Source organism: Pongo pygmaeus, chromosome 20, assembly GCF_028885625.2.
Source record: "Pongo pygmaeus isolate AG05252 chromosome 20, NHGRI_mPonPyg2-v2.0_pri, whole genome shotgun sequence".
NCBI lineage: Eukaryota > Metazoa > Chordata > Mammalia > Primates > Hominidae > Pongo > Pongo pygmaeus.
Window position 1 is genome coordinate 5,605,203 of NC_072393.2, and position 26,181 is coordinate 5,631,383.

Below are 26,181 nucleotides of genomic sequence, written 5' to 3' on the forward strand. Positions count from 1 at the left end.
TACCGTCTGGTGCCCGCTCTGAGCCACACCCTCTCTGGGTGCTGCCAGTCGCGAATCAAAAGCCGTGGCCCACCCGCCCTTCCCGGGGCAGCAGGTGAGGAGGCCGCCGTACTGGAAATGACTTTAATCATTAAATAGCTTCTATGCCACACTCTGATTAAGCCGATTGAGGTCCCTGGGATCTGGGTCACTGGACCGAGCTGCTTGCTTGGTGGCTCCGCTGCCAGGTCTGGGCACGCTCCCTGCAGCGCTCAGTTCTGGCCCAGACAGGGCCTGACATCCGCCGCCTGCAGTCCCGGGGCGGCCGTCACCGTTCCACGGCCAGCGCCTCTGCCTGCTCGTCCGGGAAGGCGATGTCGAAGATCTCCCGGTAGTGCTCCACGAAGTGCACCTCCAGGCCCTCAGTGATGAAGGCTGCCAGGTCGTAGAAGTCCTTCTTGTTCTCAGCTGGCAGGACGATGCACGTCACCCCTGCGCGCTTGGCCTGGGGGCAGAGTCAGGGTCAGCCCTGCCTGGGCCTGTGGGAGGGCGGCAGGTGTGCTATCCTCCAGGAACGAAAGGGCTTCCTGGGGACCGGCGACACACGGTGATACCGGTTTCTAAGCAGTAAGTCCCGAAACCCACCAGGATCCCCGTCTCCCGCGGGGCAACAGGCTCAAGGCAAAACCACTGGCCTTGGCTTCTACAGCCTGAAAGCAGGAGCCAGGGCCTCCCCACTCCCTTATCTAGAAAGTCGGGCCGTGCAGTGGGAGCAGTCTCAGGGCTCTGGATGAGCCACACACCCACGGCCTCACATTCAGGGGTCAGGCACAGTGTCTGGGGCCTCAACAGGGTTCCTGTGAGCATCTGCATCCCAGCCCGGCCTTCTCTGCCCCCAGGCCCTGCGTCACCCCTCCTCACTTCTGGAGGCTACACAGATCTGGAGTAGATGCCAGGCACAGCCCCACCACAGCCCCTTGAAAGGACAGCAGTTCCCACTGTCACCGCACACTGCCTCCAGGGACAGTGAACTTCCCAATTTGCCCCCACCATTTTATCATGTAGGAAGTTTGTGCCTGGTGTCCAGTTCAAGGTGGTCACAGCCACTTGACCACTGACTCCACCAGGCTTGCTAGACACATGGCAGGTGTGGTCCAGTCTGGGGACAGGCAGGGATGGGAGGGAAGAGTGGGGACAGTGGCGCTCCAACCTGCTCAGCACCCTCGGAAGAGGCCAGCCCCTGGGCCGGGGGCTCCAAACACCCCCGCCACCAGCAATCCTAAACCTCATCCCCATCTCCAGCCTCTCCCCCTTGGCGCTGGGCTGCCTGGGAAAGGAAGCAGGAGCCACCCCCCGAATCCTACTGGGGAAGCCAGTTGAGGCTCTAAGAATGTTCTCCACAAGACTTGCTGTAGAGAAGGCAGCTAGGGCCGTCAGCTTAAGGCCAGCTCCAGGCCAGAGAGAGCTGGGTCCAAAGCCCAGGGCTTCCCTCTCCTTGGCCCAGGCAGAAGCTGCATGGCAGGGACTGGGCCTGTCCCATGGTGGTGTGGGCCCTGCCAGTGCTGTGGGGTGGGCACAAGGACACTCACCGCAATGGTCTTCTCCTTGATGCCGCCAACAGGCAGGATCTTGCCCGTGAGGGAGACTTCGCCAGTCATGGCCAGATTCTGCCGGACAGGCCTGCCCATGGCCAGGGACAGCAGGGCCGTGACGATGGTGCAGCCCGCGCTCGGGCCGTCCTTGGGGGTGGCGCCCTGTAGAGGCATGTGGGGAAAGTGGGTGAGCAGGTGGCCAGCGGCCCAGGGACTGGGCGGGAGCGGATGGCGCGGTCACCTCGGGCACGTGCAGGTGGATGTGTGAGGTCAGCAGGTAGTCATTGGCAGGGGCGTGCTGCATGAGGAAGGCTCTGGCGAAGGTGTAGGCTATGCGGGCGCTCTCCTTCATCACCTCCCCCAGCTGGCCTGTCACCTCCAGGCTGCCATCTTTGTCACCCTTGGCGTCCTTGTCCTGTGGACGTCTCAAGGATGTCTCCACAAACAACGTGGAGCCTCCTGAAACAGGTGTGGAGCTGTGAATACAGGAGGCCTCGAAGCCTGGGCCGGCGCTCACTCCACCCCTCAGGGCCACTCTGACCGCTCCTGCCCGAGCTTAGGATCTTGGTGCCCCTGGGCAGGGGCTGGTGTCCCATCATGAGCCAACGCTGGCCTCTACGTTTGCTGTGTTGCGGGTTCCTGGCTCTGTACGCCCCACAGAGCAGCCCGCAGCAGCTGCCAGCCACAGAGGACACGCCCAGGGCTACAAGGCCCAGCTGCCGCTGCCCTGCCCAGAGACACAAGCTCCTCTCCAGCCCCTCCCGCACCATCCCCTTTGCCCTCTCGCCTCCTTTGTGCGTGGTGGCCCCAAGGCCTGTCTGTCGCCACCTGTAAGCCTATCAAAGTGTCACCCAAATCCATAAGGCTCATGATGTGCTGCCACTCCCGTGTGTCACAGCCTTCCCCTCCCTCAGCCCAGACCCCCTGGGCTCCCCGCACACCAACCCCCACCAGAGGCCATTCAGAGCCACCTGAGGCCAACTGCACAGGTGTACAAGGTGGAACCTGCTTGTTCTCGGGTAGAAATGGGAATGGCTTGGGGTCTTCTCCCGCCACCATGCTCACCCATTGCGGTCCAGGCCAGCCCCATGACCACGCCGGGCGGTGTCACGTCGTACATGCGCTCCACGGTGAACACAGGCTTCCCCACGAAGTCCTGCAGGTTCTCGGGAGTCACCTCCACGGACTCGGCCTCGCCGCTGACGATCTTGTAGGCCGATTTCCGCAACACCTGGGCGGTCAGGGCAGCACAATGGGTGCGGGGTGGTGGGGTGACGGGCGCGGGGTGGTGTGACAGGCGCGGGGTGGTGGGGTGACGGGCGCGGGGTGGTGGGGTGACGGGCGCAGGAAGGTGGGGTGGGCGGCAGGTGCCAGGAGGGCGGGGCGGCCGCTCACCTTCTCCACTTGCTTCTGCAGGTTGCGGACACCGCTCTCGCGGCAGTACTGCTTGATGAGTAGCGTCAGCACATCCGATGACAGCTTGGCCTTGCTCTCATCCAGTCCACACAGGGCGCGGGCCTGGGGCACCAGGTAGCGCTGCAAGGGCGACCATCAGGGTTGGGTCTGGAGGGACCTTGCCCACCAGCTCAGTTCAGAACCTGGGAGCCAATGCCTCTCCCATGGCCCCCAGACCCTGGCCTGGGAACGAGGTCCCCGATAATGAAACCAAGGCCTGGACACCCCGCCCTGCCACCCGCCATGCCCAGAGGCCCCAGGCCTTTGCTCATGCTGCGTCCTCTGCTTGGATCCACTTCCTATCCCCCAGTGGCATCTTAGATGCCGCTTCCTCCAAGAAGGCCTCCTGGTTGCCCCTGGGCTGGCCCCATACACAGACCCAGGGCCTGTAGGGTAGCTGACTGGTTACATGGCTGCTGCCCTCAGCACATGAGGAAGGGGACTGGGTCGGGGGCTCCAGGTTCACCCACAGCCCCACACAATTCTTGCCACAGTTCTGCGCTCTAATGGCATGGGGGAGGGCATCTGTGAGACAGACAGAGCCATGCAGGCCACTCTCCATCTGCCACTGATACTGGGGGGCACTCCTGATGCCCTGAGGGGTCCCCATGCCCCCCAGTCCTGCCCCCAGGAACTACAGGCCCATCCCTTGGGGAAGTCAGGCTGGGAGCTGGGCCCAACAGTGGGCATTGAAGCCCCCAGGGGAGACGAGGATGATGCTGGGAAGGCCTCAAGGGCAGGGACCAGTGCCCACCACTGGCTGTCAAAGGGCTCCTAGGGGAGAAATGCACTCAGCCCCTTTCCAGATAGAAAACACATGAGAAATACGGGACCCTGCATGTTCCTCACTGAAACCACTCCTCCTCCAAGCCTCATTCTGGGTGGGAGCCACAGGCCCCACTGCTTCTGGGCTGCCAGAAACCTTCCCTACACTCTGGGCCAGGTGGGGGCCCCGCCGTGGGGCAGCCTGGAGGCCCCGGGAGACGGAATGTGTGGCACTGACAGCTGGCGGCCGTGTGGCCTGACGGTGGTGGGCGGTGTTTTGGACAGTCCCACGCCCTAAATCCTGTACCCGCTCGCGCCACCTGCAGCTGCTCGCAAGCGTCTGGTGTCTCTCTCACGGCCCCATCTGCTCCTCTCGGCCGCAGGTCCCACCTCTCTCTCCCGGGCCCGGGAGCTCCCAGAGGCATGGCCTCTGCAGGCTCTGGGGGGCGCCCCCTGCTCCGGGAAGGGGACAGCAGTGGGGGGGGCTGGCTTACCTCTGCGATGGCCAGCTTCTCCTGGGCCACGTAGCCCGACACGTTGATCATCTCCATGCGGTCTCGCAGCGGCTCAGGGATGGTATCCGTGACGTTGGCCGTGCAGATGAACAGCACCTGGGGGCGGTGGCAAGGTGCTGGGGGACTGGCCGCTCACCCTCCCTGCCGAGCCCAGGCCCCGGATGGGCCCCCTACCTTGGACAAGTCCACGGGCACGTCCAGGTAGTGGTCCAGGAAGTTGGCATTCTGCTCTGGGTCCAGTAGCTCCAGCAGCGCCGACGACGGGTCCCCCTGGTAGCCTCGGCCGATCTTGTCCACCTGGGGCAGCAGACAGCAGGTGGTGCCCCCGGCCAGCCCGCCCAGTGGGAAGACCCCGGGGTCGGGGCTGGGGAGGCCCCGAGTGAGAGCAGCACCCATACCCTGCCTTGGACGGGCAGCCTGCTGGGCGTGGCTGTGGGTGGGAGGGACTCGTCTGTGCCATCAGGGCCAGCGTCATGGCGACGGCCCCTGAGTTGACTCAGGGATCCTGGGACCTGGAGGGCTCCAGGCTTCATCTTGCACACGGCACTGCCTGGTCAGGGCTGCCTGGGGCTCTGGGTTAGGGGGTCTCCGGGCCTCTCCGCACCCACCTCGTCGATGAGGATCAGGGGGTTCTCCGTCTTGGTCTTCTTCAGACATTGGATGATCTTCCCAGGCATGGCGCCCACGTAGGTCCGCCTGCAGGTGCACAGCGGGGTCAGAGGTCACTCGGTAGCCTGGCTCGGCCACGACGACACCATGCACCCTCCAGGGCCACAGGGGAGAGGCCACCTGGACCCCCACAAGACGTGGCCACGATGCGGGGGGCGGAAATGCTGGCAGCCGCCGGACGTGTGGCACCTGCAGGCATGCTGGTCACTTGCCCTGACTCACCAGCTCAGATTCCGGGGTCACCGATTCAAAGCCAGATCTCCCTTAGTCCCATCCCTCAGCTGACACCATGGTGAAAGCCAGCCAGGCGCTGGAGAAAGGCCCCCACTCCTCACTGAGGGAAACCAAGCATGCCTCAGCCCTCGAGGGCTGGGGTGACACCAGCCATGGCCAACACTGGCTCTCAGGAGGGCTTCCTGCAAGCTCTGTGCTCTGCCCCAGCACAGGGGCTGGGCCCGCGGCAGGGACAGAAGAATCACAGGCCCTGTGAGAGGCAGTGAGGAAGACTCTATCTGTGGGATGAAGACACAGGAAGGCAGGGACGGAAAGACTGAGATGCCACTGGGATGTGTGTGACACTTTAAGTGTGCGGGGGGGGGGTAAGGAGTGTCTTAGGGAGAGGCCCTGAGCAACGCAGGTGAGGAGAGAGCCACGTGAGGGTCTGAGAGACGTGGTCCAGGCCCAGGACACAGCCCGTGCAAAGGCCCTGAAACGGGACCATGCCTGGTGTGTTAGAAGAACAGTGAGGAGGCCGTGAGGCTGAGGCAGAGGGAGGAGGAGGAGAGGGAAGAGAGGGGGAAGAGGGAGGAGATGGAGAGGGAAGGGGGTAGAGGAGGAGGGGAGGGGAGGAAGGAGAGGGGGAGAGAGGAGGGGGTGGGGCAGGTCATGCAGGGTCCTGTGGGCTGCAGTGAGAACTTGAGCCTTGACCAAGGAACGTGGGAGCCCTGGAGAGCTGGGGGCAAAGGAGGGTTTTGCTGCTGTCATCAACAATGATCCATCTCCCCGCAGCCAGTCTCCTGTCCTTGTCCTTGTCTCAGGAACCCAGAGAGACGTCAGCACAGACGCCTGTCCGAGCCTGCCCTCCCCGCAGCCCCGCTCCCTGGTGACTCCCTCCCAAGGCCAGAGGCGGCTCAGGCTTGTTCAGAACCCCGCCAGGGTCTCTCCTCCGGCAGTGAGTGGGCCTTGCCTGCACCTCTAGCTATCCCTCAACCAGGGTCCAAGAGGCTTCGGGACCACCTCAAAGTGCTTGCCCAGCAGGGTCTGGGCGCCCCCCACACCCACCCCTCCACCTTCACCCAGCTGCTCCTTCCTGCTCAGACCCCCACCCAGACCAAAGGCCTGCAAAACAGGTCCCCTGTCCTCCTCCTCACACCCCCACCCCTTCATCCTCCGGGCCCCCACCCCCCTGGTCAATCTGGGACCCCCAAAGCTGCACTGGCCCCACCTCCAGCTCCTCCCAACTCCCGGCTGGTGAGAGTGGCCGCCCCCTGGGGACTGGACACGGCGCGGGCCGGCGTGCTGTCACCCTTGCAGCGGGCGGGCAGATGCTAGGAAGGCCTCAGCCCGAAGGTCCGGAGCTGGGGATGTTTTTAGAGAAGCCAGAAATGTTCACTTTAAACCCAGACTCAGGTGAATGCCTTGCAGGATGGAAACAGGTGGTGGACTCAGCAGACGCCTCACACTCGGCTCCCACTGAGGCTACGGTCTCCAAAGAACCGCTGTCTACAGAGGCTAGCGAGGAGGGAAGCCCCAGAAAAGCCGTGCCCGGCTGTCCACCCAAAGGGCTGGGTGGGAGGGCGCTGAACGCTGAGGGCTGTGGCCCCTGCTCTGGGCCTGAGGCCGGCCGGGAGGAGTGAGCCCACAGAGGCGCCGAGGTTTCTCTGGTGTGCGCAGCCCAATCCTCACTGGAGACCGTCTCTCCTGACTCCAGCCCACAGGCTTCGGGGTGGGGGGGTGGTGCCGACCCCACCCCTAGTCCTGGGGCATCAGCCACAGCCCACATAGACCAGCATCTGCACGGCAAACGCTGGCCCTGCAGCTCTGGCTGGGGCATTGCAGGACCTGAGCTGGAACTACCGGGGTGTCTGCTGAGGGCCGGCCCGAGAAGTCTCTCTCCCAGGGGTCAAGCCATGGAGGTTCCTGCCAGCGCTGTTTGAGCACCTGGAATCAGCCGGGCCTGAAGTCCGCTACATGGCTGGACTTTCCACTTACTCCAGCATGAGTGGAACCAGTTGCCCACAACCCGGATTGCTCTACCAGATGTTAAAGGGTGACCGGAGAAGACGAAGCCCGGCAGCACAGCTGAGGGGAGTGCGTGGGGACAGCTGTCCGGCCAGGCCTACCTGTGGCCCTTGATCTCAGCCACGTCAGTCATGCCCCCGACGCTGAAGCGGAAGTACTCTCGGTTCAGGGCACGGGCGATGGAGCGGGCGATGCTGGTCTTGCCCACGCCAGGGGGGCCATAGAAGCAGAGGATCTTGCCCTGGGTGGAGCCGCGGAGCTGGCTGACGGCAATGAACTCCTGCGGACAGAGGCAGGTTCAGTGGGCACGTGAGCTGGGCAAGCCGGGGGCCCGAGCATGACTCTCGCCGCCTGCACACTGCCTTTCAGACGTCTGAGGGCTGCGAGAAGGGACCAGGATTGTCCGGGAGGCTGAGCACATCAGAGCTGCCACTGGCTACGGGGAGGTACAGCCTGTGACAAGGGCTCCATTTAACACCAACAGGACAACTAGGTGCCAGGAGACCGCAGCCACCCGGCAGTGCCAGGCCCGTTCAGCAGTTCCCGGGACCCTGAAGACCACAAATGCTCCACTCTCTCCGGTCCAACCCAGAGAGGCAGTCCACTCTCTGCCCTCCACCAGTGCCTCTGGCTCCTATTTATTTATTTATTTATTTTTATTTTTTTTGAGATGGAGTCTTGTTCTGTGGCCCAGGCTAGGGTGTACTAGTGTGATCTCATCTCACTGCACCATCAGCCTCCTGGGTTCAAGCAATTCTCCTGCCTCAGCCTCCTGAGTAGCTGGGATTACAGGTGCGAGTGACCATGCCCGACTACTTTTTTTGTATTTTTAGTAGAGGCGAGGTTTCACCATGTTGGTCACGCTGGTCTCGAACTCCTGACCTTGTAATCCACCCGCCTCGGCCTCCCAAAGTGCTGAGATTACAGGCGTGAGCCACCGCGCCCAGGCTCTGACTCCTGTTTTTTAACCTCTGACTCCCACCTGCCTGCCTGGTTTCTAATGTCTCAGGAGTGATATTTTAAAAATTAATTTAAAATTAATTAATTTTCAGACAAGGTCTTGCTCTGTCGCCCAGGCTGGAGTGTAGTGGTGCATCACAGCTCACTGAAGCCTCCACCTCCCGGGCTCAAGCAATCCTCCCACCTCAGCCTCCCGAGTAGCTGGGACTACAGACACGCAACACCACACCAGGCTAATTAAAAATTTTTTTTTTCTTTTTTGAGACGGAGTTTCACTCTTGTTGCCCAGGCTGGAGTGCAATGGCATGATCTGGGCTCACTGCAACCTCTGCCTCCTGGGTTCAAGCGATTCTCCTGCCTCAGCCTCCCAAGTAGCTGGGATTACAGGCATGCACCACCACGCCCAACTAATTTTGTATTTTTAGTATAGATGGGGTTTCTCCATGTTGGTCAGGCTGGTCTTCAACTCCCGACCTCAGGTGATCTGCACGCCTCGGCCTCCCAAAATGCTGAGATTACAGGCATGAACCACAGCGCCCAGGCCCAATTTTAAAATTTTTTGTAGACATGGAGGTCTCACTCTGTCACCCAACCTGATGTGCACTGGCATGATCACAGCTCACCACAGCCTCAACTTCCTGGGCTCAAGTCATCCTCCCGCCTCAGCCTCCTGAGTAACTGGGACTACGAGCAGCCCCACCATGCCCGGCCCATCAGGCATGACTTCAGTCCACCTGGGAAATCCTTGAGCCCCTGGGGGCGGGGCAGGATGCTCCCTCTGCCGGGATCCCCCCGACCAGCACCCCCACGCCTACGAATTCACCAGGGGGCTCCTCTGAAATCTCAACCCACAGCACACAGAGTCCTGGGCCCGGACACCCACATGCAAATCCACAGCAGGCCAGACACTGGGCTCACCAGGATGCGTTTCTTGACGTCCTCCATGCCGTAGTGGTCTTCCTCCAGCACTGCCTGTGCCCGTGCCAGGTCCAAGTTCTCGTCGCTGTACTTGCCCCAAGGGATGGACGTGAGCCAGTCTAGGTAGTTGCGAGTGACACTGCCAGGGGACAGATGGAGAGATGCTGAGTGAAGCTCACGAGCTGACCGTGTCTCTGCTGGACTTGGCTGTGTGGTTGCAAGGGGCTTGAAACCATGTCCGGGGCTGAGTGCGGTGGCTCACGTTTGTAATCCCAGCTCTTTGGGAGGCCCAGGTGGGAGGATCACTTGAGCCCAGGAGTTCAAGACCAGCCTGAGCAACTCAGCGAGACCCCACCTCTATAAAACAATTTACAGGCTGGGCACAGTGGCTCACGCCTGTAATCCCAGAACTTTGGGAGGCCGAGGCAGGCGGATCACAAGGTCAGGAGATCGAGACCATCCTGGCTAGCACAGTGAAACCCTGTCTCTACTAAAAATACAAAAAATTAGCTGGGCGTGGCAGCGGAGGCCTGTAGTTCCAGCTGCTCAGGAGGCTTAGGCAGGAGAATGGCATGAACCTGAGAGGCGGAGCTTGCAGTGAGCCAAGACTGCGCCACTGCACTCCAGCCTGGGCAACAGAGTGAGACTCCATCTCAAAACAAAACAAAACAAACAAAAAATTACAAACTGCCCTGTCCAAAGCACCCAGCGCAGGAAGGAGGAGATGGCCGGAGGTCCACTGCTGACTCATCAGGAGAGCCAAGATGGCACTGGCTTCTGCCCAGGGCTGAGTGAGCAGAACCACAGAGGGGACGAGGCTTAGAAAATGGGACAAGGCCTGACCCAGGGCAGGTGGGGAAATGGAGGCCAGGTCCCCTGCCGGGAGAGGAACGCTGCAGGTTGGGAGGGCAACTCCATACTGGTCCCCAAGCTGGGAGCCGTGCAGCTGTGAGCAGCAGCCACTATGGGCCAGGAGCAAGTCAGTGAGGGCTGCAAGGGCGCAGGGCAGGATTGGGGAAGGGGAAGAGGAAGAGGACGGCTTCCAAGGAAGGCCAGGTGGCCCCATGAGCAGACACTGTCAGGGCACACTGCCACCAAGTTGGCATACGAGACGCACCGGGACAGGCCAGCTGGGCCACACGGATGCTGGAGTTTAGGGACACATGAAGTCACTGTGGAAGTGACATAGGCAGTGACACTTTGCGGAGAACGTTCTGGGTGGGAGAGGCAGCTGGCAGCCTGCTGCAGGCATCTTGGTGACATGCAAGCACTGAGGGCTTGTCCCCCGTGATTTCCCAGGACCTGAGGACAGAACCTGCCTTACAGACCCACTCAACTCCTGGGGGAAGGAACTATCTGCTTCTGCAGGACAAGGCCCAGTCTGAGCAGGTAAGTCCACCAGCCGAGAGCGGCTGAGGCGCTCACTGGGAGACAGAAGAACCCTGAAAACATGTACATTCTCCCCCATAGGAGGTGGTAGCACAGGCCTCTCACATGGCAGCGGGGAACTGCAGATGGGGCTGAGTGAAGGTCCCCGAGACAACAGAGCATCCTGGGTGACCCACGGGGCCCAGGGTCCTCACCGGGTCCTCACGACAGGAGGTGGGAGGTGAGAGACTGACTGGAAGAGGCTGGGCTGTGGCTGTGGAGGAGGAAGGGGCCCCGAGCTGAGGGATGCGGGCACCTCCAGATACTGGGAAAGGCAGGAACGGATTCTCCCGGGGAGCCTCTGGGAGGGTCGGGCCCGGCCCACAGTGGGATCTCAGGGCTCAGCATTGTGTAAGGCACCAAGTTGTGGCACCGTCGGAGCAGCCACGGGAGCTCACAGGCCACTCACAGAAGTCGGGGTGTGCTGGGAGGGGAAGCCACGGCCTTCGCAGGCAACCACTGCCTCTCAGGGCCCTGGGGGAGAGACTCCAGCGACCGTGACATTCAAATCTGAGGTGGGGGTCCTGGCCCAGCAGCCAGGAAGGAAACTCATGCCTTCCCTCTAAGCGCTGTCCTAGGGCCTGCCCAGCCCTGCCCCGGGGACTTCTGCCTAGAAGCTGCCCTGGCGCGACAACTGGTACCTGGGCTGAAAACAGAGCATGCTGCATGGGAAGCGGCCAGGTGGGTTCTGTCCTGGCTGGACGTGGGCATGGCCGAAAGGATCTCAGAGGTACCTGAGGCCCTCAAACCTGGGGCGGCCACCCGGCCTCATGGCATGCTCAGGACAGTGGCCCCCGGGCAAGGCCAGTGCTGCGGGAAGGCATGGTCACTTCCTGGCTGACTCTCGAAGGGGTAACAGAAGCCAGGGGTAGCCTTGGAAAGACAGCCATGGGGACTCCTGGTCCTGGCGAGAAGCCCTGGCTTAGGCCAGGCGTGGTGGCTCGTGCCTGTAATCTCAGCACTTTGGGAGGGCAAGGTGGGCGGATCACTTGAGGTCAGGAGTTTGAGACCAACCTGGCCAACATGGCGAAACCCCATCTCTACTAAAAATACTAAAAATTAGCTGGGTGTGGTGGCACATGCCTGTAATCCCAGCAACTCAGGAAGCTGAATCAGTAGAATCGTTTCAACCTGGAAGGTGGAGGTTACAGTGAACCAACATTGCACCACTGCACTCCAGCCTGGACGACAGAGCAGGACTCTGTCTAAAAAAAAAAAGCCAGGCGTGGTGGCTCACGTCTGTAATCCCAGCACTTTGGCAGGTCAAGGCAGCCGGATCATTTGAGGTCAGGAGTTCGAGACCAGCCTGAACAACATGGGGAAACCCCATGTCTCCTAAAAATACAAAAACTTAGCCAGGTGTGGTGGTGCATGCCTGTAGTCCCAGCTACTTGAGGGACTGAAGCAGGAGAATTGCTTGAACCCGGGAACTGTAAGTTGCAGTGAACCAAGATTGTGCCACTGCACTCCAGTCTGGACAACTGAGCAAGACTCTGTCTCAAAAAAAAAAAAAACAGCAGCCCTGGCTTAGAGCCAGGCGTCCTTGGGCTCAAATCCCTGGCACCACCTACCAGCTCACAGGCCCTGGCCACCAACTCAACAGCCCTCAGCCTCGATTTCCTTGTAGAATGGAGATGGTGATGACGTGTCCTGCCCAGGAACAGGACTGATGCTCACTGGGTGCCTCCTAGCCCACACCTGCCACAGCAAGAAGATGCCACAGGGCCCCCCCGCTGGGTCCCCTGGCCTGCCTAAGATGGGGGCTGAGGAGGGGTCATCCCTGAGGGCTGGGCCGCCCTGGGCCTGGCACTCACTTGAACTCTGAGGAGTGGTTGTCCAGCAGGCCCAGCTTGCTCAGCTCCTCGTCCACAACATCCATGACATGCTTGGGGACCACAAGCTCCTTCAGGCGCTCCCGGAACTTCTCCTCGATGGCATCCTTATCGTCCTTCTCCAGGCCCAGCTCCTTCTTGATGATCTTTAGCTGCTCCTGCAGCAGGTACTTGCGGTGGGTCTGCTTGATCTTCTCCTCCACCTGTGGGGTGAGGTGCTGCCGTCAGGCCCTGGGTCCGGGAAGGTGGGTGACTGCGTGTGTCCCCAGACGAATGGGGACCCTCTGCTCCCCCAGGACTCAGAGAACTAAGAAACGAAACCCAGGGCACGAAACCTTTGGTTCCATCTTTTTGTTTTTTTTTTTTCGAGATAGGGTCTTCCTCTGTTGCCCAGGCTAGAGTGCCAAGGCACCATCATACTTCACCATAGCGTCCACCTCCTGGGCTCAAGTGATCCTCCTGCCTTAGCCTCCTGAGTAGCTGGGACCACAGGCACCTGCCATCAGACCTGGCTCTAATTTTAAAATTTTTTGTAGAGATGGGGCCAGGCGCAGTGGCTCAAGTCTGTAATCCCAGCACTTTGGGAGGCTGAAGCGGGCGGATCACTTGAGGCCAGCAGTTCAAGACCAGCCTGGCCAACATGGTGAAACCCTGTCTCTACTAAAATACAAAAATTAGCCGGTGTGGTGTTGCACGCCTGTAATCCCAGCTACTCGGGAGGCTGAGGTGGGAGGATCGCTTGAGCCCCGGAGGTGGAGGCTGTAGTGAGCTGAGATTGCACCATTGCACTCCAGCGTAGGCAGTCGACTGAGACCCTGTTTTAAGTAAAAAGTTCTGAAAAATGCTAGGACCGTGAAGTGACTGGCCATCACGCAGGCTGTGATCTGCCGAAAATCATGACAGCGAGCCTCAATGGCTGGGTCTTAAGAAACAACATCTTGACTTTTCCCAGGCTGCTTCCCAATTTCCAACACCGTCCCCAAGATTACAAAAGCAGAGGAATTCTTCCCTTAATGTGGGACGGTCCTGAGACTGCTCCACCCTGGGCTCATTACACTGGGACCAGCTTTAAGCTTCCCTGTTCAACGCAGAGAGTTCCACAGCCCAGGATGACAGAGCAGATGATGGCACGAAGCCCTCAAAATCCAGACAGCCCTTCTCGGCTTGCCCTGGCCGATGCCACTGGTCCCTCCGTGTGCTCCAGAGCCTGACTGATGTCACGTGGCCCGACGGGAAGGCCCCCAAGAGTGGCTGCGCCTCAGCCACGGGCTCACCTCCCGCCCCAGGCGCTGCTGCAGCTTGCTCAGTTCAAATTCCTTCTTCAGCAGGGAGAGGGCCTTGTACAGCCGCTTGGGAATCTGCCGAGACAGGGAGGACGGAAAGGATGAGCAGAAGTCGGCGTCTGTGCATGTAGGGCTGAGGTGGGGAGAAAAGGCGCACTCTGAGAGATGTCGCCGGGAGCACTTGGCCACACTGCACCCAGCACAGAGGTGTGCGTGCCCTCCGCCCGACAAATCCCCTGCTGGAAACGCATCCTACAGATACCTCCCCGCAGGCCCTCCAGCTGCGTGCATGGGGACGCTCTCAGGAGTGCTGCTTACAACAGCAAAAGACTGGCAACGCCCCAGGTACACGGCCCAGATGATCCCACTGAACCCGCAACGGTGACTCCCAACCGAAGGCTATGAAGCCACCGAAAGGCGGATGGATGCGGACCAAGGCACGCAGCGGGAAGTCATCTCAAAAACAGAGCCAGGGACACACAGCTGGGTGTGGATGGCGCACGGTGGAGGGACAAGGGCAGCCAGGCATGGGGGAGCTGAGGAGAAACGGGGGCAGCCGGGCATGGGCAGAGCATAGTGGAGGTGGGGTGCAGCCAGGCATGGGGGGCTGTGGAGGTGGGGAGCACTCACATTGGTCTCTTCCAGGACGTCCTGCAGCTCATGGGACTCGGCACCGGTGAGCGCAGCGCCCATGTCGCTCAGGTAGATGGGGTTGTCCACTACCCGCTGGCCAGCCTGCATCATCTGCAGCACTGACTCCCTGGGGGACAAAGGGAGCTGCCTCGGTGGCCAGAGCCTCGCGCTCTGCTGCACTGCAGCCCCCCGACAGGGACCTGGTCCTCAGGGTCCTTGTCCGCTGTAGCTATGGGCACGGCCTAGGGGTGCTCGCTGGGAGCCAGCTCTGCTGCTTGGTCCCCAGAGTTCAGGGCCCGCCCGTCCTGAACTGGAAAGGCACGCGGCATCCCCACATGCAGCCCCCACAGGAGCCGTGCATGCAGTGACCTCACCTCAGCAGTCTGCTCCCCACTCCCCCAGCCAATGCCACCAACAGCTTCCGGCCTCAGCAGAAGGGCACAAGGAAACTGGGCCTGCTGAGTCGGCCCCAGGCCTCCCACCTGCCCCAATGCCCCAGTGGGCAACAGGGTCCTCCGCACAGGCCACTCCTTGGGCCATGAATCCCTGCCCCAGGCAAGGTTTCCTCCCAGGAGGATGCTGAGGAAGGCCCCTACCCACCCAGTTGCAGAAAGAGCCGCAGAGATGCCCCTGCCTGGCCAGCCACCCGCACGGAGGCCCACCTGTAGAGAGGGTTCAAGGCAATGATGTCCCGGATGGTCTTCACGATCTCGGCGGTCAGGGCCTGCCAAGTATGGGGGCAGGGTCACCAGGGCCCAAGAGCGCTCCAGCAGGGGGTGGGGTGGGTGGGAGGCGTGGCCCTGGGAGCCCCACCCACCAGCTGCTCCATCAACTCCCTCCCCTCCGCCAACTGGCCCTGGCCACGGATGGCCTCGGAGATGGAGGAGTGCAGTCCCTGGTGGACACACCAGTTGCAGGGACACGGGACCAAGAGAGTCAAAACTAAAACCAAACCCTGTCTCCTTACCCCCCAGAGCCTTGTCCTTAGGACAGGCTATCTTGGGGGAAGAAAAGAGACTGTGGTTTCTTTCCTTTATTATTTTTTTTAAGAGACCAAGTCTTGGCTGGGCGTGGTGGCTCATGCCTGTAATCCCAGCACTTTGGGAGGCTGAGGCAGGTGGATCACGAGGTCAGGAGATCGAGACCATCCTGGCTAACACAGTGAAACTCCATCTCTACTAAAAAATACAAAAATTAGCGGGGCGTGGTGGCGGGCATCTGTAGTCCCAGCTACTCAGGAGGCTGAGGCAGGAGAATGGCGTGAACCTGGGAGGCGGAGCTTGCAGTGAGCCGAGATCACGCCACTACACTCCAGCCTGGGCGACAGAGGCTCCATCTCAAAAAAAAAAAAAAGGAGAACAAGTTCACTGCCCCTAAGGGGTCTTGCCAGTTCTAATCACATTTATAAGTTTGGTCACTGTCTTCCCTCTGCTGCAAGATTCTCACTGGGAACGCCAGTGCTGAGCTGCCCAGGACAGTGTAGCCGCTGGTGGCTGTCTGAATTTTTTTTTTTTTTTTTTGAGATAGAGTTTTGCTCTTGTTGCCCAGGCTGGAATGCAATAGTGCGATCTCGGCTCACCGCAACCTCTGCCTCCCAGGTTCAAGCAATTGTCCCGCCTCAGTAATCCCGAGTAGCTGGGATTACAGGCATGTGCCACCACACCTGGCTAAGTTTTTTTTGTATTTTTAGTAGAGATGAGGTTTCTCCATGTTGGTCAGGCTGGTCTCAAACTCCTGACCTCAGGTGATCTGCCCACCTTGGCTTCCCAAAGTGCTGGGATTACAGGCGTGAGCCACCGCACCCAGCCTGAATTTTTTTTAAATTTTTAGATACAGGGTCTCTGTTGCCTAGGCTAAGTGCAGTGATGTGATCACAGCTCACTGCAGCCTCAACCTCCTGGGCTCAAGCAATCCTCCCACAGGTTAGACCACTGGTGTGTGCCACCATGCCCAGGGATTTTATTTTTTTTGTAGAGACAGGGGTCTCAATATTGCCCAGGCCGATTTTGAACTCCAGGGCTCAAGTGATCCTCCTTCCTTGGCCTCCAAAAGTGTTGGGATGACAGGCATGAGCCACTGCACCCAGCCAATAAAATGTTCCCTTCTGTTCCTTGGCCACAGCAGCTCTACTTCAAGTGCTCAATACTCACACGTGGCCGGGCGCGGTGGCTCATGACTGTAATCCCAGCATTTTGGGAGGCTGAGGTGGGCGGATCACCCGAGGTCAGGAGTTTGAGACTAGCCTGGCCAACATGGTAAAACCTCGTCTCTACTAAAAATACAAAAATTAGCCGGGTGTGGTGGCATGTGCCTGTAATCCCAGTTACTTGGGAGGCTGAGGCATGAGAATCACTTGAACCCGGGAGGTGGAGGTTGCAGTGAGCTGAGATCATTCCATTGCACTCCAGCCTGGGTGGACAGTGCCAGACTCTGTCTCAAAAAAAGAAAAAAGAAAAAAAAAACCTCGCAGTGGGTAGCGGGGCACGATAGAAGTGCTGACCTTAAGAACCCAGGTGGGCCCGTGGACAGGACTCTCCACCCCTGCCAGCGCCCATGGCAGACATCACCAGTTGCTCACGGCACTTCCCCCCTAGGCTCTGCAGCAGCCGGGGGAGGAGGCCGATGACACCAGGCACACAGGTAAGGAGCTGACACACTTCGGGCCTTCGGTTAGCTTCGCTGATTGTCCCTACAGCGGGAGGGCAGGTGGCACCGCCAAGAGCCTGCCCACCTCGGAAGCTGGCTCCTTGTGCCACCAGGCAGGCAGGACAGCCTAGGCTGGGGGATCAGGGTGGCCAACAGGCTGTTTCCTGTCCTGCAACCACTGGTACCAACCTCCCAGGCTTGGTGGGAAGAAGCCAGGGCTGGAAGGTGTCTTGGTAACCGCTGGAGGCTTTGGCACAGGGGACACGGGCTGGGGCTGGACCTGGGTTCCAACCCTGTCTCCTTCCTGAGCAGCTACAGGCTCCAGCAAATTTCCTGTGCCTCTCCCATCCCAGAGTTTTCCGAAGACCTCTGGGAGGAAAAGCACCCTCTATGTTCCATTAGAATTGAGTTCCAGACAGGCCAGACCCTTCCTAAGGGGCTCAGGGTGGGAGATGACTCCTCAGACAGGCTGCAGGAACGGCTCAAGGGAGCCCGTGGGGGAGGCGGCTGCGGCCGCCCTGCGTGACGCACGGACTCACTTTCACCTCCTCCGTGACCTGGAAGTCCTCGTGGACGACGTTCTCTACCTCCACCATGAGCACCTCAGCTGGGAGCTCAGGGGTGGGCTCCATCGCCAGCTCCGCCGGGTGTCTGGCGCTCAGCTCGTCCTCCGCCTCCTTCTTGCCCCGCTTCGACTTCCTACGGGGCTTGTGCTTGTTCTCTGCCTCCGGCTCCTCGGGCTCCACCTCCAGCTGTCTGCTGATATGGACTCTGACACAGGAGCAAGGCAGGCGTGAATCAGCCGCTGAGGCTGGGAGCTGCCCTGGCCCCGGCTAAGGCCTCCCTGGTGGTACAGGTGGTCCAAGGGTCCCGCTGAGCCCAGACCTCTGGAGCCACAGGGTGGCCATGGGGTCCTCAGGCTGGAGACGTGAGCCGCTTTCTCGGGGCCTCCCAACCAGTGTCCCCTCCACCCCTTAGACTCCAGCCAGATTCAGGCATTCCCTGCATCCCGCGCCAATGCATCACTGTCCCCGTCCTAAGCATCGTGGATGAGCTGCAGTGACAAGCCCCAGGGCCTCCTGTCAAAAACAGTGTCAGCTTGGCTGGGCACAGGCTGGTCTCCGAGACTCTGCGCCCTGGACTCAGCTCACAGCGGCTCCCTCCTGTCGTTCAGGTCTCGATTTCAAGGACACCATCACAAAGACTGTCCCCAAGCACTTCACTAAAGCTACCCACCTCCACCTCTCACGCTGTCTGCGTCTCCCCTCAGAGCACCTAGCACCACCTGAACTCAGGGTCTCGTTCTGTTGCCCAGGCTGGAGTGCAGTGGTGTGATCATAGCTCACTGCAGCCTCTACCTCCTGGGCTCAAGCAATCCTCCTGCCTCAGCCTCCCAAGTAGCTGGGACTACAGGAACATACCGTCACGTCTAACTTTTTTTTATTTTTTATAGAAACAGAGTCTTGCCGTGTTGCCTAGGCTGGTCTCAAACTCCTGGGCTCAAGCGACCCTCCCACCTCAGCCTCTTGGGTAGCTGGGACCACAGGCATGAGCCACCACATCCAGCTAATTTTTCTACATGTTTTGCAGAGATGGGATCTCGCTATGTTGCCCGGGCTGGACTCAAACTCTGGGCTCAAGCAATCCAGTTGCCTTGACATTCCAAAGTGCTGGGATTCCAGGCAGGAGTCACCGTGCCCGGCCCTGCAGCTCGCCCCTTTCTGAGACAGGAGGGGTCCAGAGGTGACATGTCTCACTATCACCCCCAGCTCTGGCCTCAGTGCTAGTGAGAAAGCCGCGGGGCTGACGGACAGCGCAGAGGCTGATGCTGGGGCCTGAGGCATCCTGGTTGGTCTCCCGCGTGCTACTCTGCCCCAACCCCCCACTGCCCCCCGCCAGCCACCCACCTTCTGTGTCCCATGACGATCATGCGCAGCTTGTCTCCAAGGTCCTGCATCTCATGGATCTGGGCAAACGTCCCCGTGTGGTAGATTTCATCCAGGCTCTCAACCACATCCGACTCATTGCTGTGGGAGAAGAGCACAGAGGAATGTTGGAACACGGCTTTATGCTAGGCAGGATGTCTCCGGCTGAGAGGGAGGAGGGAGAGAAGAGAAACGCCCCTACCAAATGGTCCTGAAAACTAAGAGCGGCCTCCTTGGCTCCCACGGGAGCTCCAGAGCCTAGGGGAGCTTCTGCCAGGTCAGGGCTGCCCCAGTGGTCACAGGACCGGGTGGGTGGCTCCTCGCTAAGTCAGCCACAAAGACATGGTCCAGGTGGGACTTCGATGAGTCTCTTCTATGCTCCTATCACAGAGCCTGCTTCAAATGCATGCATGGAACTTTTTTTTTTTTTTTTTTTTTTTTTTTGAGATGGAGTTTCGCTCTTATTGCCCAGGCTGGAGAGCAATGGTGTAATCTCGGCTCACTGCAACCTCCACTTACCAGGTTCAAGCGATTCTCCTTCCTCAGCCTCCTGAGTAGCTGGGATTACAGGTGCCTGACACCACACCTGGCTAATGTTTTGTATTTTTAGTAGAGACAAGGTTTCACCATGTCAGCCAGACTGCTTTGAAACTCCTGACCTCAGGTGATCCACATGCCTCAGCCTCCCAAAGTGCTGGGATTACAGGTGTGCGACCCCACGCCCGGCCCATGGAACTCATTTCTATGTGAAGCCATGATCTCCGAGCAGCTAGCTCAACTTTCAGGTAGCCTCATGGAGCATTTCATCACTAAGGGTCCCTGAAGTTAATTTCCCCCACATCTTAACAATGCATGAAGTTTAGTACTACAAGCTGAGTTCTCAGCCCAGGCCGAAAAGGTAGCCTGCGTGGCTTCTGGCCTTTACTCTGGAGGTCTTCCCTGGTTTCCTTGGGGTCAAGGGTCAAAGGTGCAAAGTACAGAGTAGGACTTGTGGTGAGCTGGGCTCTAGGGCAACATCAACAAGAGAATGAAGGAAAAATCACACTTACCTGTCATCTCTCTTTAGAAAGATGCCGACATAAGGCTGGGCGAGACGAACTTTCCTTCTTAGCAGCTCAACCAACTTCTTATTTTTAACCTAGCATGACAATGACCCCAAAGTGAAATGCAGAGATTATTTTTTTTTTTGAGACAGAGTCTCATTCTGTTGCCCTGGCTGGAATGTACTGGCGTGATCTTGGCTCACTGCAACCCACTGAGTTCAAGGGATTCTCCTGCCTCAGCCTCTCCAGTAGCTGGGATTACAGGTGTGCACCACCACGCCTGGCTAATTTTTGTATTTTTAGTAGAGATGGGGTTTCACCATATTGACCAGGCTGGTCTCGAACTCCTGACCTCAGGTGATCCACTCACCTCAGCCTCCCAAAATGCCGGGATTATAGGTGTTAGCCACCAAACGCAGTGCAGGGTAGCTTTTCTTTTTTTTTTTTGAGACGGAGTCTCGCTGTGTCACCCAGGCTGGAGTGCAGTGGCACAATCTCAGCTCCATGCAACCTCTGCCTCCCGGGATCAAGCAATTCTCTGCCTCAGCCTCCTGAGTAGCTGGGATTACAGGTGCCCACCACCAGGTCCAGCTGATTTTTTTCTATTTTTAGTAGAGATGGGGTTTCACCATCTTGGCCAGGATGGTCTTTAACTCCTGACCTTGTGATCCACCCGCCTCAGCCTCCCAAAGTGCTGAGATTATAGGTGTAAACTACCACGCCCGGCCTCCCAGGGTAGCTTTTGTAGCTGACATTTTTTGATAGCAGAGCAGCTCTAACGCTGTCTAGATTATTCTCTGGGGACATGCTTATTGGATCCCGGATACTAATCAACATGGTTTGGGAACACCTAAACCAAAAAAAAAAAAAAAAAAGCTGGCGGCCAGGAGGCTGTGGTGGTGAATACAGTGAGGCAGAACTGACCAGCTGGATTCTTCTTAGTGGTTTCCCCATTCCCAAAGGAAATTCAAAGTAGACGAATAGTCAGAACCCAGAAATTGATTTAACATCCAGCTTCAAAGGGGATGTCCAGGGCAAACTGTCCTGGTTTGAAAATCAAAACCATTCTGCTTTTATTAATGTCAGAATAAACATAAGTAATTCAAATGTGACCCACTCCAGAGATTGGTAACTTCCTTTTTTTTTTTTGGAAAGTTTCAGGCCGAGTGCGGTGGCTCACGCCTGTAATCCCAGCACTTTGGGAGGCCGAGGTGGGCCGATCACAAGGTCAGGAGATCGAGACCATCCTGGCTAACACGGTGAAACCCCGTCTCTACTAAAAATACAAAAATTAGCCGGGCGCCGTGGCGGGCGCCTGTAGTCCCAGCTACTCGGGAGGCTGAGACAGGAGAATGGCGTGAACCAAGGAGGCGGAGCTTGCAGTGAGCCAAGATGGCGCTACTGCACTCCAGCCTGGGCGACAGAGCGAGACTCCGTCTCATTAAAAAAAAAAAAAAAAAGTTTCACTCTGCTGCCCAGGCTGGAGTGCACTGGTGCAATCTCAGCTCACTGCAACCTCCACCTCCCGGGTTCAAGCGATTCTCCCAACTCATTCTACCACGTAGCTGGGGTTACAAGCGCACGCCACTGCACTCGCTAATTTTTGTATTATTAGTAGAGATGGAGTTTCGCCATGAGCCACCATGCCTGGTTCCTCCAATTTTCATTGAAAGTTACTTCCTTATCACATCATATGCTGTTCATTAATGATCAAGACCCCCAGTATCACAGCACATTCTTAATGGCAGGTTCAGGGCTAATGATGTCTTCTAGGAAGCAGCTGAAGGCGCAAGGAGCTCACCTGATTTCTTTCAAGCCTTTGTTAATTCACTGGACAGACCTTGATTAAAGGTAATGGCCTGGCTGGCCTGGTAATGGTGGCTCATGCCTGTGATCCCAGCACTTTGCAGGGCTGAGGCGGGAGGATCACTTGAGCCCAGGAGTTTGAGACCAGCCTGGGTAACACAGTGAGTTACCCCATCTCTATTTTATTTTTGAATTTTTTAATTCTTTATTATATAATAAAGTAAAAAAAAAAAAAATATATATATATATATATATGGTAATGGCCCTCAAACTTTTGCAGGCACCAGGATGACCTGAAGGACTTTAAGCAGCTCACTGCTGGGCCCCACCCTTGGAGTTTTTGATTCAGTTCTAGGGTGGGTCCAAAAATCTGCATTTCAAACAAAAGAGCATCACATGATGCCGATGCTGCTGGTCCACGACCATCCTTTGAGAGCCAGTGTTTTGACTCCCTCCCTAACACAGGCTCTTAACTTGTGGTCCAGAAATTCCTGACACTATAGATACATAATTTTTTTTTCTGGGAAGAAAGTCGATAACATCTGACAGGAGGGTATGTGACCCACTGTTATAAGTAAAATGTTTGTTTAGAGACAGAACGCTTGTACCTCTGTACTGCAAGGAAAAATTAGCATTTGGACAAAAAGTTTTCTTAGCAAGACAATTTTACTTTCTGAAGAAAGAGTGCTCCTCGCAGATGGAACAATGGAGAGAGCAGAGCACACCTGAACAAAGGAGGGAAGCAATTTTTTTTTTTTTTTTTTTTGAGACACAGTCTTGCTCTGTCACCCAGGCTAGAGTGCAGTGGAGCGATCTCAGCTCACTGCAAGCTCCGCCTCCTGGGTTCACACCATTCTCCTGCCTCAGCCTCCTGAGTAGCTGGGACTACAGGCACCCGCCACCACTCCTGGCTAATTTTTTTGTATTTTTAGTAGAGACGGGGTTTCACCGTGTTAGCCAGTATGGTCTCAATCTCCTGACCTCGTAATCCGCCCGCCTCAGCCTCCCAAAGTGCTGGGATTACAGGCGTGAGCCACCGCGCCCGGCCCACGAAGTTGGTTTTTAAAAGAAACTATTACTTCTAACACTTATGATTTATTCTTTAATACCCACCAAAAATTAAGAGCCATTGTTCTATACTCAAAAGGTCCTAATAGGAGAGAAGCTTCTAGAGCAAGTTGGCCAGACAAGTCAAGCACAAACTGAAGAGTAAATCAAGCTTTGCTAACAATTTCAGAAACATTTATTGGGTCCCAAAGAAGTTGCCCCCCAATTTCCCCTCTGCCAACAGCTGATAGCTGCATCCTTGGCATCTGCCTCCTGGCCTTGGCAGGATCCACTTTCATGACTTACAACGCATCATCAACCAGAAATACAATGAGAACCACCTGCCAGTCTCCCAAATACTATCCGCAGCCACTCATTTAACCCTCCTGGCTAGCTCCACGTGGGCAGTCTGAACTCTTAGAAGAATCATCTCTCTGCTCAGGCACCGGGAGCAAGGGACATCTGTCACTCTGCAGAACTGAGGGGACCAGGCCTGATGAACACCATCCTGGGCCCAGAAACCTGGGAGGGTAAAGAGAACTGCCAGGGGTGAAGTCAAGGATGGGAAAAAGGCCTCTGGGGCAGAGTCCTGAAATGTCAGAAGTACACCAAAGAGGAAACAGCATCACGTTATTGCTGAGGCAGGGCCTCATTCGGTTGCCCAGGCTGCAGTGCAGTGGTGACACCATGGCTCACTGCAGCCTTGATCTCCCAGTTTCAACTGATCCTCCTGCCTCAGCCTTCCAAGTAGCTGGGAAGACAGGTGCACACCACTGTGCCCAGCTTTTCTTGCTTTCTTTTTTTTTTTTTGTAGAGACAGGTTCTATGTTGACCATACTGGTTTCAAATTATGCTCCTGCCTCAGCCTGCCAAACTGCTGGGATTACACATGTGAGACACCGTGCCCAGCCCACATGGCCTCATTTAAGTCCCACAACAACTCGAATAAGACACTAGTATGTCCAGGTCACAGATGAGAAGATGGAAGCCAAAGGAATAACTTGCTGAAGGTTATGGAGCTAGGATAGGACCCCACAGGGTCTTACTCTGGGGCCTGCATCGGTAACCACTACTCAACATCAAGGAAAGGCCTTGGGGCCGGGCGCAGTGATTCACACCTGCAATCCCAGCATTTTGGGAGGCTGAGGTGGGTGAATCACTTGAGGTCAAGAGTTCGAGACCAGCGTGGGCAACATGGTGAAACCCTATCTCTTCTAAAAATAGAAAAATTAGCCAGGCATGGTGGCCTGCGCCTGTAATCCCAGCTACTCAGGGGGCTGAGGCAGGAGAATCACTTGAACCCGGGAGGCGGAGTTGCAGTGAGCTGAAATCGCGCCACTGCACTTTAGCCCAGATGACAGAGTGCAACTTGGCTTCAAAAAAAAAAAAAAAATCTGGGAGCAGCGTTGGAGAAGCTCCCTCTGACCCCTCTCTACTGGCTGCTGCCCCTCTGAAATGGCCTTTCCCTTCCCAACAGATCCTTGAGATTTGTTTAGAAGAGTCTGGAGGGTGAGCGCAGAGGCTGACTCACTGCATGACCTTGCTCCGCCAGTTAAGAGATAACCTTCCCATAGTTCCCACTTTCCACATCAGTAGTTTTTTTTTAAGGGAAGGGGAGCTGGGGGAGAAGGCTTTTGGGGCCTTCCTACTCTAAAAGCTCAAGTTCCTTACACTCACTGCTTTCTATTACATCATCCTGCTCCCTCCCCACCCCCAAGGCTCTTAGTCTGAAATGATCTAATTTCTACCACCGAAATAACTTGTTCTCTACAGTATTCTCAGCACTTGCTACGTGGTAGGAGGTCAAGAACACACTGAATAACCCACCTCTTCCCACCCTCCTAAGCCTCCTGTCCCATCCATGCTCTACTATTTCTCGTAATTATTGCCTTCTAATACAATATCGTTACTAAACATCTTTACTGCCTATCTCATCTTGCCAGAATGTAAGCTCCAAGGCAGATTTTTTTTTTTTTTTAAGAGACAGGGTCTCGCCATGTTGACCAGGCTGGACTCCAGGGTTCGAGCAATCCTTCCACCTCAGCTACCAGAGTAGCTTCAAAGGCAGAAATTTTTGTCTGTTTTGTTCACTGCCATATCCCCAGAACCTAGAACACTCTCTGGCAAATAATGAGCAATCAAGAAGTATTTGTCTAAGAAAGGAATGAATTCTGATCCCAGTGAGGCTCGTAACCAGACGGCAGAGCGCCTGGGGCGAGGAGGTATTACAAAACTCGTGCCAAGTAAGCAGAAAACTAACAGCGCCGTAACACTACTCAGGTCCCTCCCGGCCCCGGATTTCTATGACCAGGGTTCTAAGTGGATAATCCTAGGCTCATCGGGTTCAACTCCTCTCATCTAACGGATCCTAAGAAATACGAAAGGGAGGGGACTTTGGCTCAAGGTTCCCAAGCTAGTGGTGAGCAAACAACGATTCGAACTGCACCCTTCGAGAAACTTCATGTCTGAAAAACATGAAACACGAGGGCGCTCAAGTGATCCCACGGTGCAGGCCGCTGCTTGCAGAGGTGGGAAACCTGAGGCCGAGGCGGGGACTCCCATTACCTCGATGATCTTGATAAAGCGCGGGAACACCGGGTTGCGGGTGATGGCGATGAGCGGCAGGTGCGGGAACACATCGGGGATCGTCATGGGCGTGAGCGCCGTTATGACCGGGCCTTCCCCGCCGCCCGCGTTGCCCCCCGCGCCCCCGGCTCCTTCCTCCGCGCCGCCCTCGGAGGCGTCCTCGCCCCCCGAGAATGCGCCTCCGCCGCGGCTGCTCGCTTCCCAAAACCCCCGCCATTGGCCCCCAATTGCCGGGCCTCGGCCCCACAGTGCCCAAGGAGGAGAGGCGTCGCAGGTCCGCTGGCCTCGGAGCAACCACGCTCCGGCTGCAGTGGGGACCCGCCCCCCGGCGGCGGCCAGCATCGGCCGGCGCAGCGCCCAGCACCGCGCCGCTCCCCACAGTCGCACGTAGCCAGTGCTCGCCGCCATAGCCCGGCCATACTGGCGGCTCACACAACTCGCGTCATTTCCGCTAGCCGCAAAACGCACGTGACGCCTGGCGCGTGCCTCGGTACCCGATGGGGGCGTGGCCCGAAACAGCCGCTTCAGGGAGCGGGGCCTACCCGGAGAAGAGGGGGCGGAGTTCGAGCATCGGATCTTCTCCGCCTCTTCCGGTCTCCCACTTTAAGCGCTGAAGGCCTTTTCCGGTCACGTGGAAGGGTGTGGGCACGCGCCAGCGCCCGTAGGAAATATTGGTAGTCTTGCAAAAGCAACGTTTAGGAACTCATGAGCAGCCTGTGCACACTCTTAGGCGCGCGGACGACATGCGCATGCTCAGACTCTAAACTGGCCACGGGTGGCCGGGTGCGCATACTCAGGTTCTGAGCGCACTTTGGGGTGCGCGGATTCGGGCTTCCCGGGATTTGTCTGCGCATGCTC

At 57.6% G+C, this 26,181-nt stretch overlaps 1 protein-coding gene across 1 annotated transcript; it reads right to left on the reverse strand.

Annotated features, from left to right (window-relative positions):
• Positions 1 to 109: 109 nt before the first annotated feature.
• On the reverse strand, positions 110 to 26,177 carry LONP1 (lon peptidase 1, mitochondrial). The gene is made up of 18 exons (XM_054463241.2): positions 25,303 to 26,177; positions 19,891 to 19,979; positions 18,824 to 18,943; positions 17,456 to 17,687; positions 14,933 to 14,994; positions 14,268 to 14,397; positions 13,629 to 13,712; positions 12,337 to 12,557; positions 9,095 to 9,233; positions 7,318 to 7,496; positions 4,915 to 5,002; positions 4,481 to 4,603; positions 4,286 to 4,402; positions 2,967 to 3,107; positions 2,637 to 2,802; positions 1,813 to 2,030; positions 1,569 to 1,733; positions 110 to 484 (listed from the first exon to the last, which is right to left on the reverse strand). The coding sequence occupies exons 1-18, from the start codon at positions 25,729 to 25,731 to the stop codon at positions 308 to 310; spliced, it is 2,880 nt and encodes a 959-aa protein (XP_054319216.1). The 5' UTR covers positions 25,732 to 26,177; the 3' UTR covers positions 110 to 307.
• Positions 26,178 to 26,181: the final 4 nt, after the last annotated feature.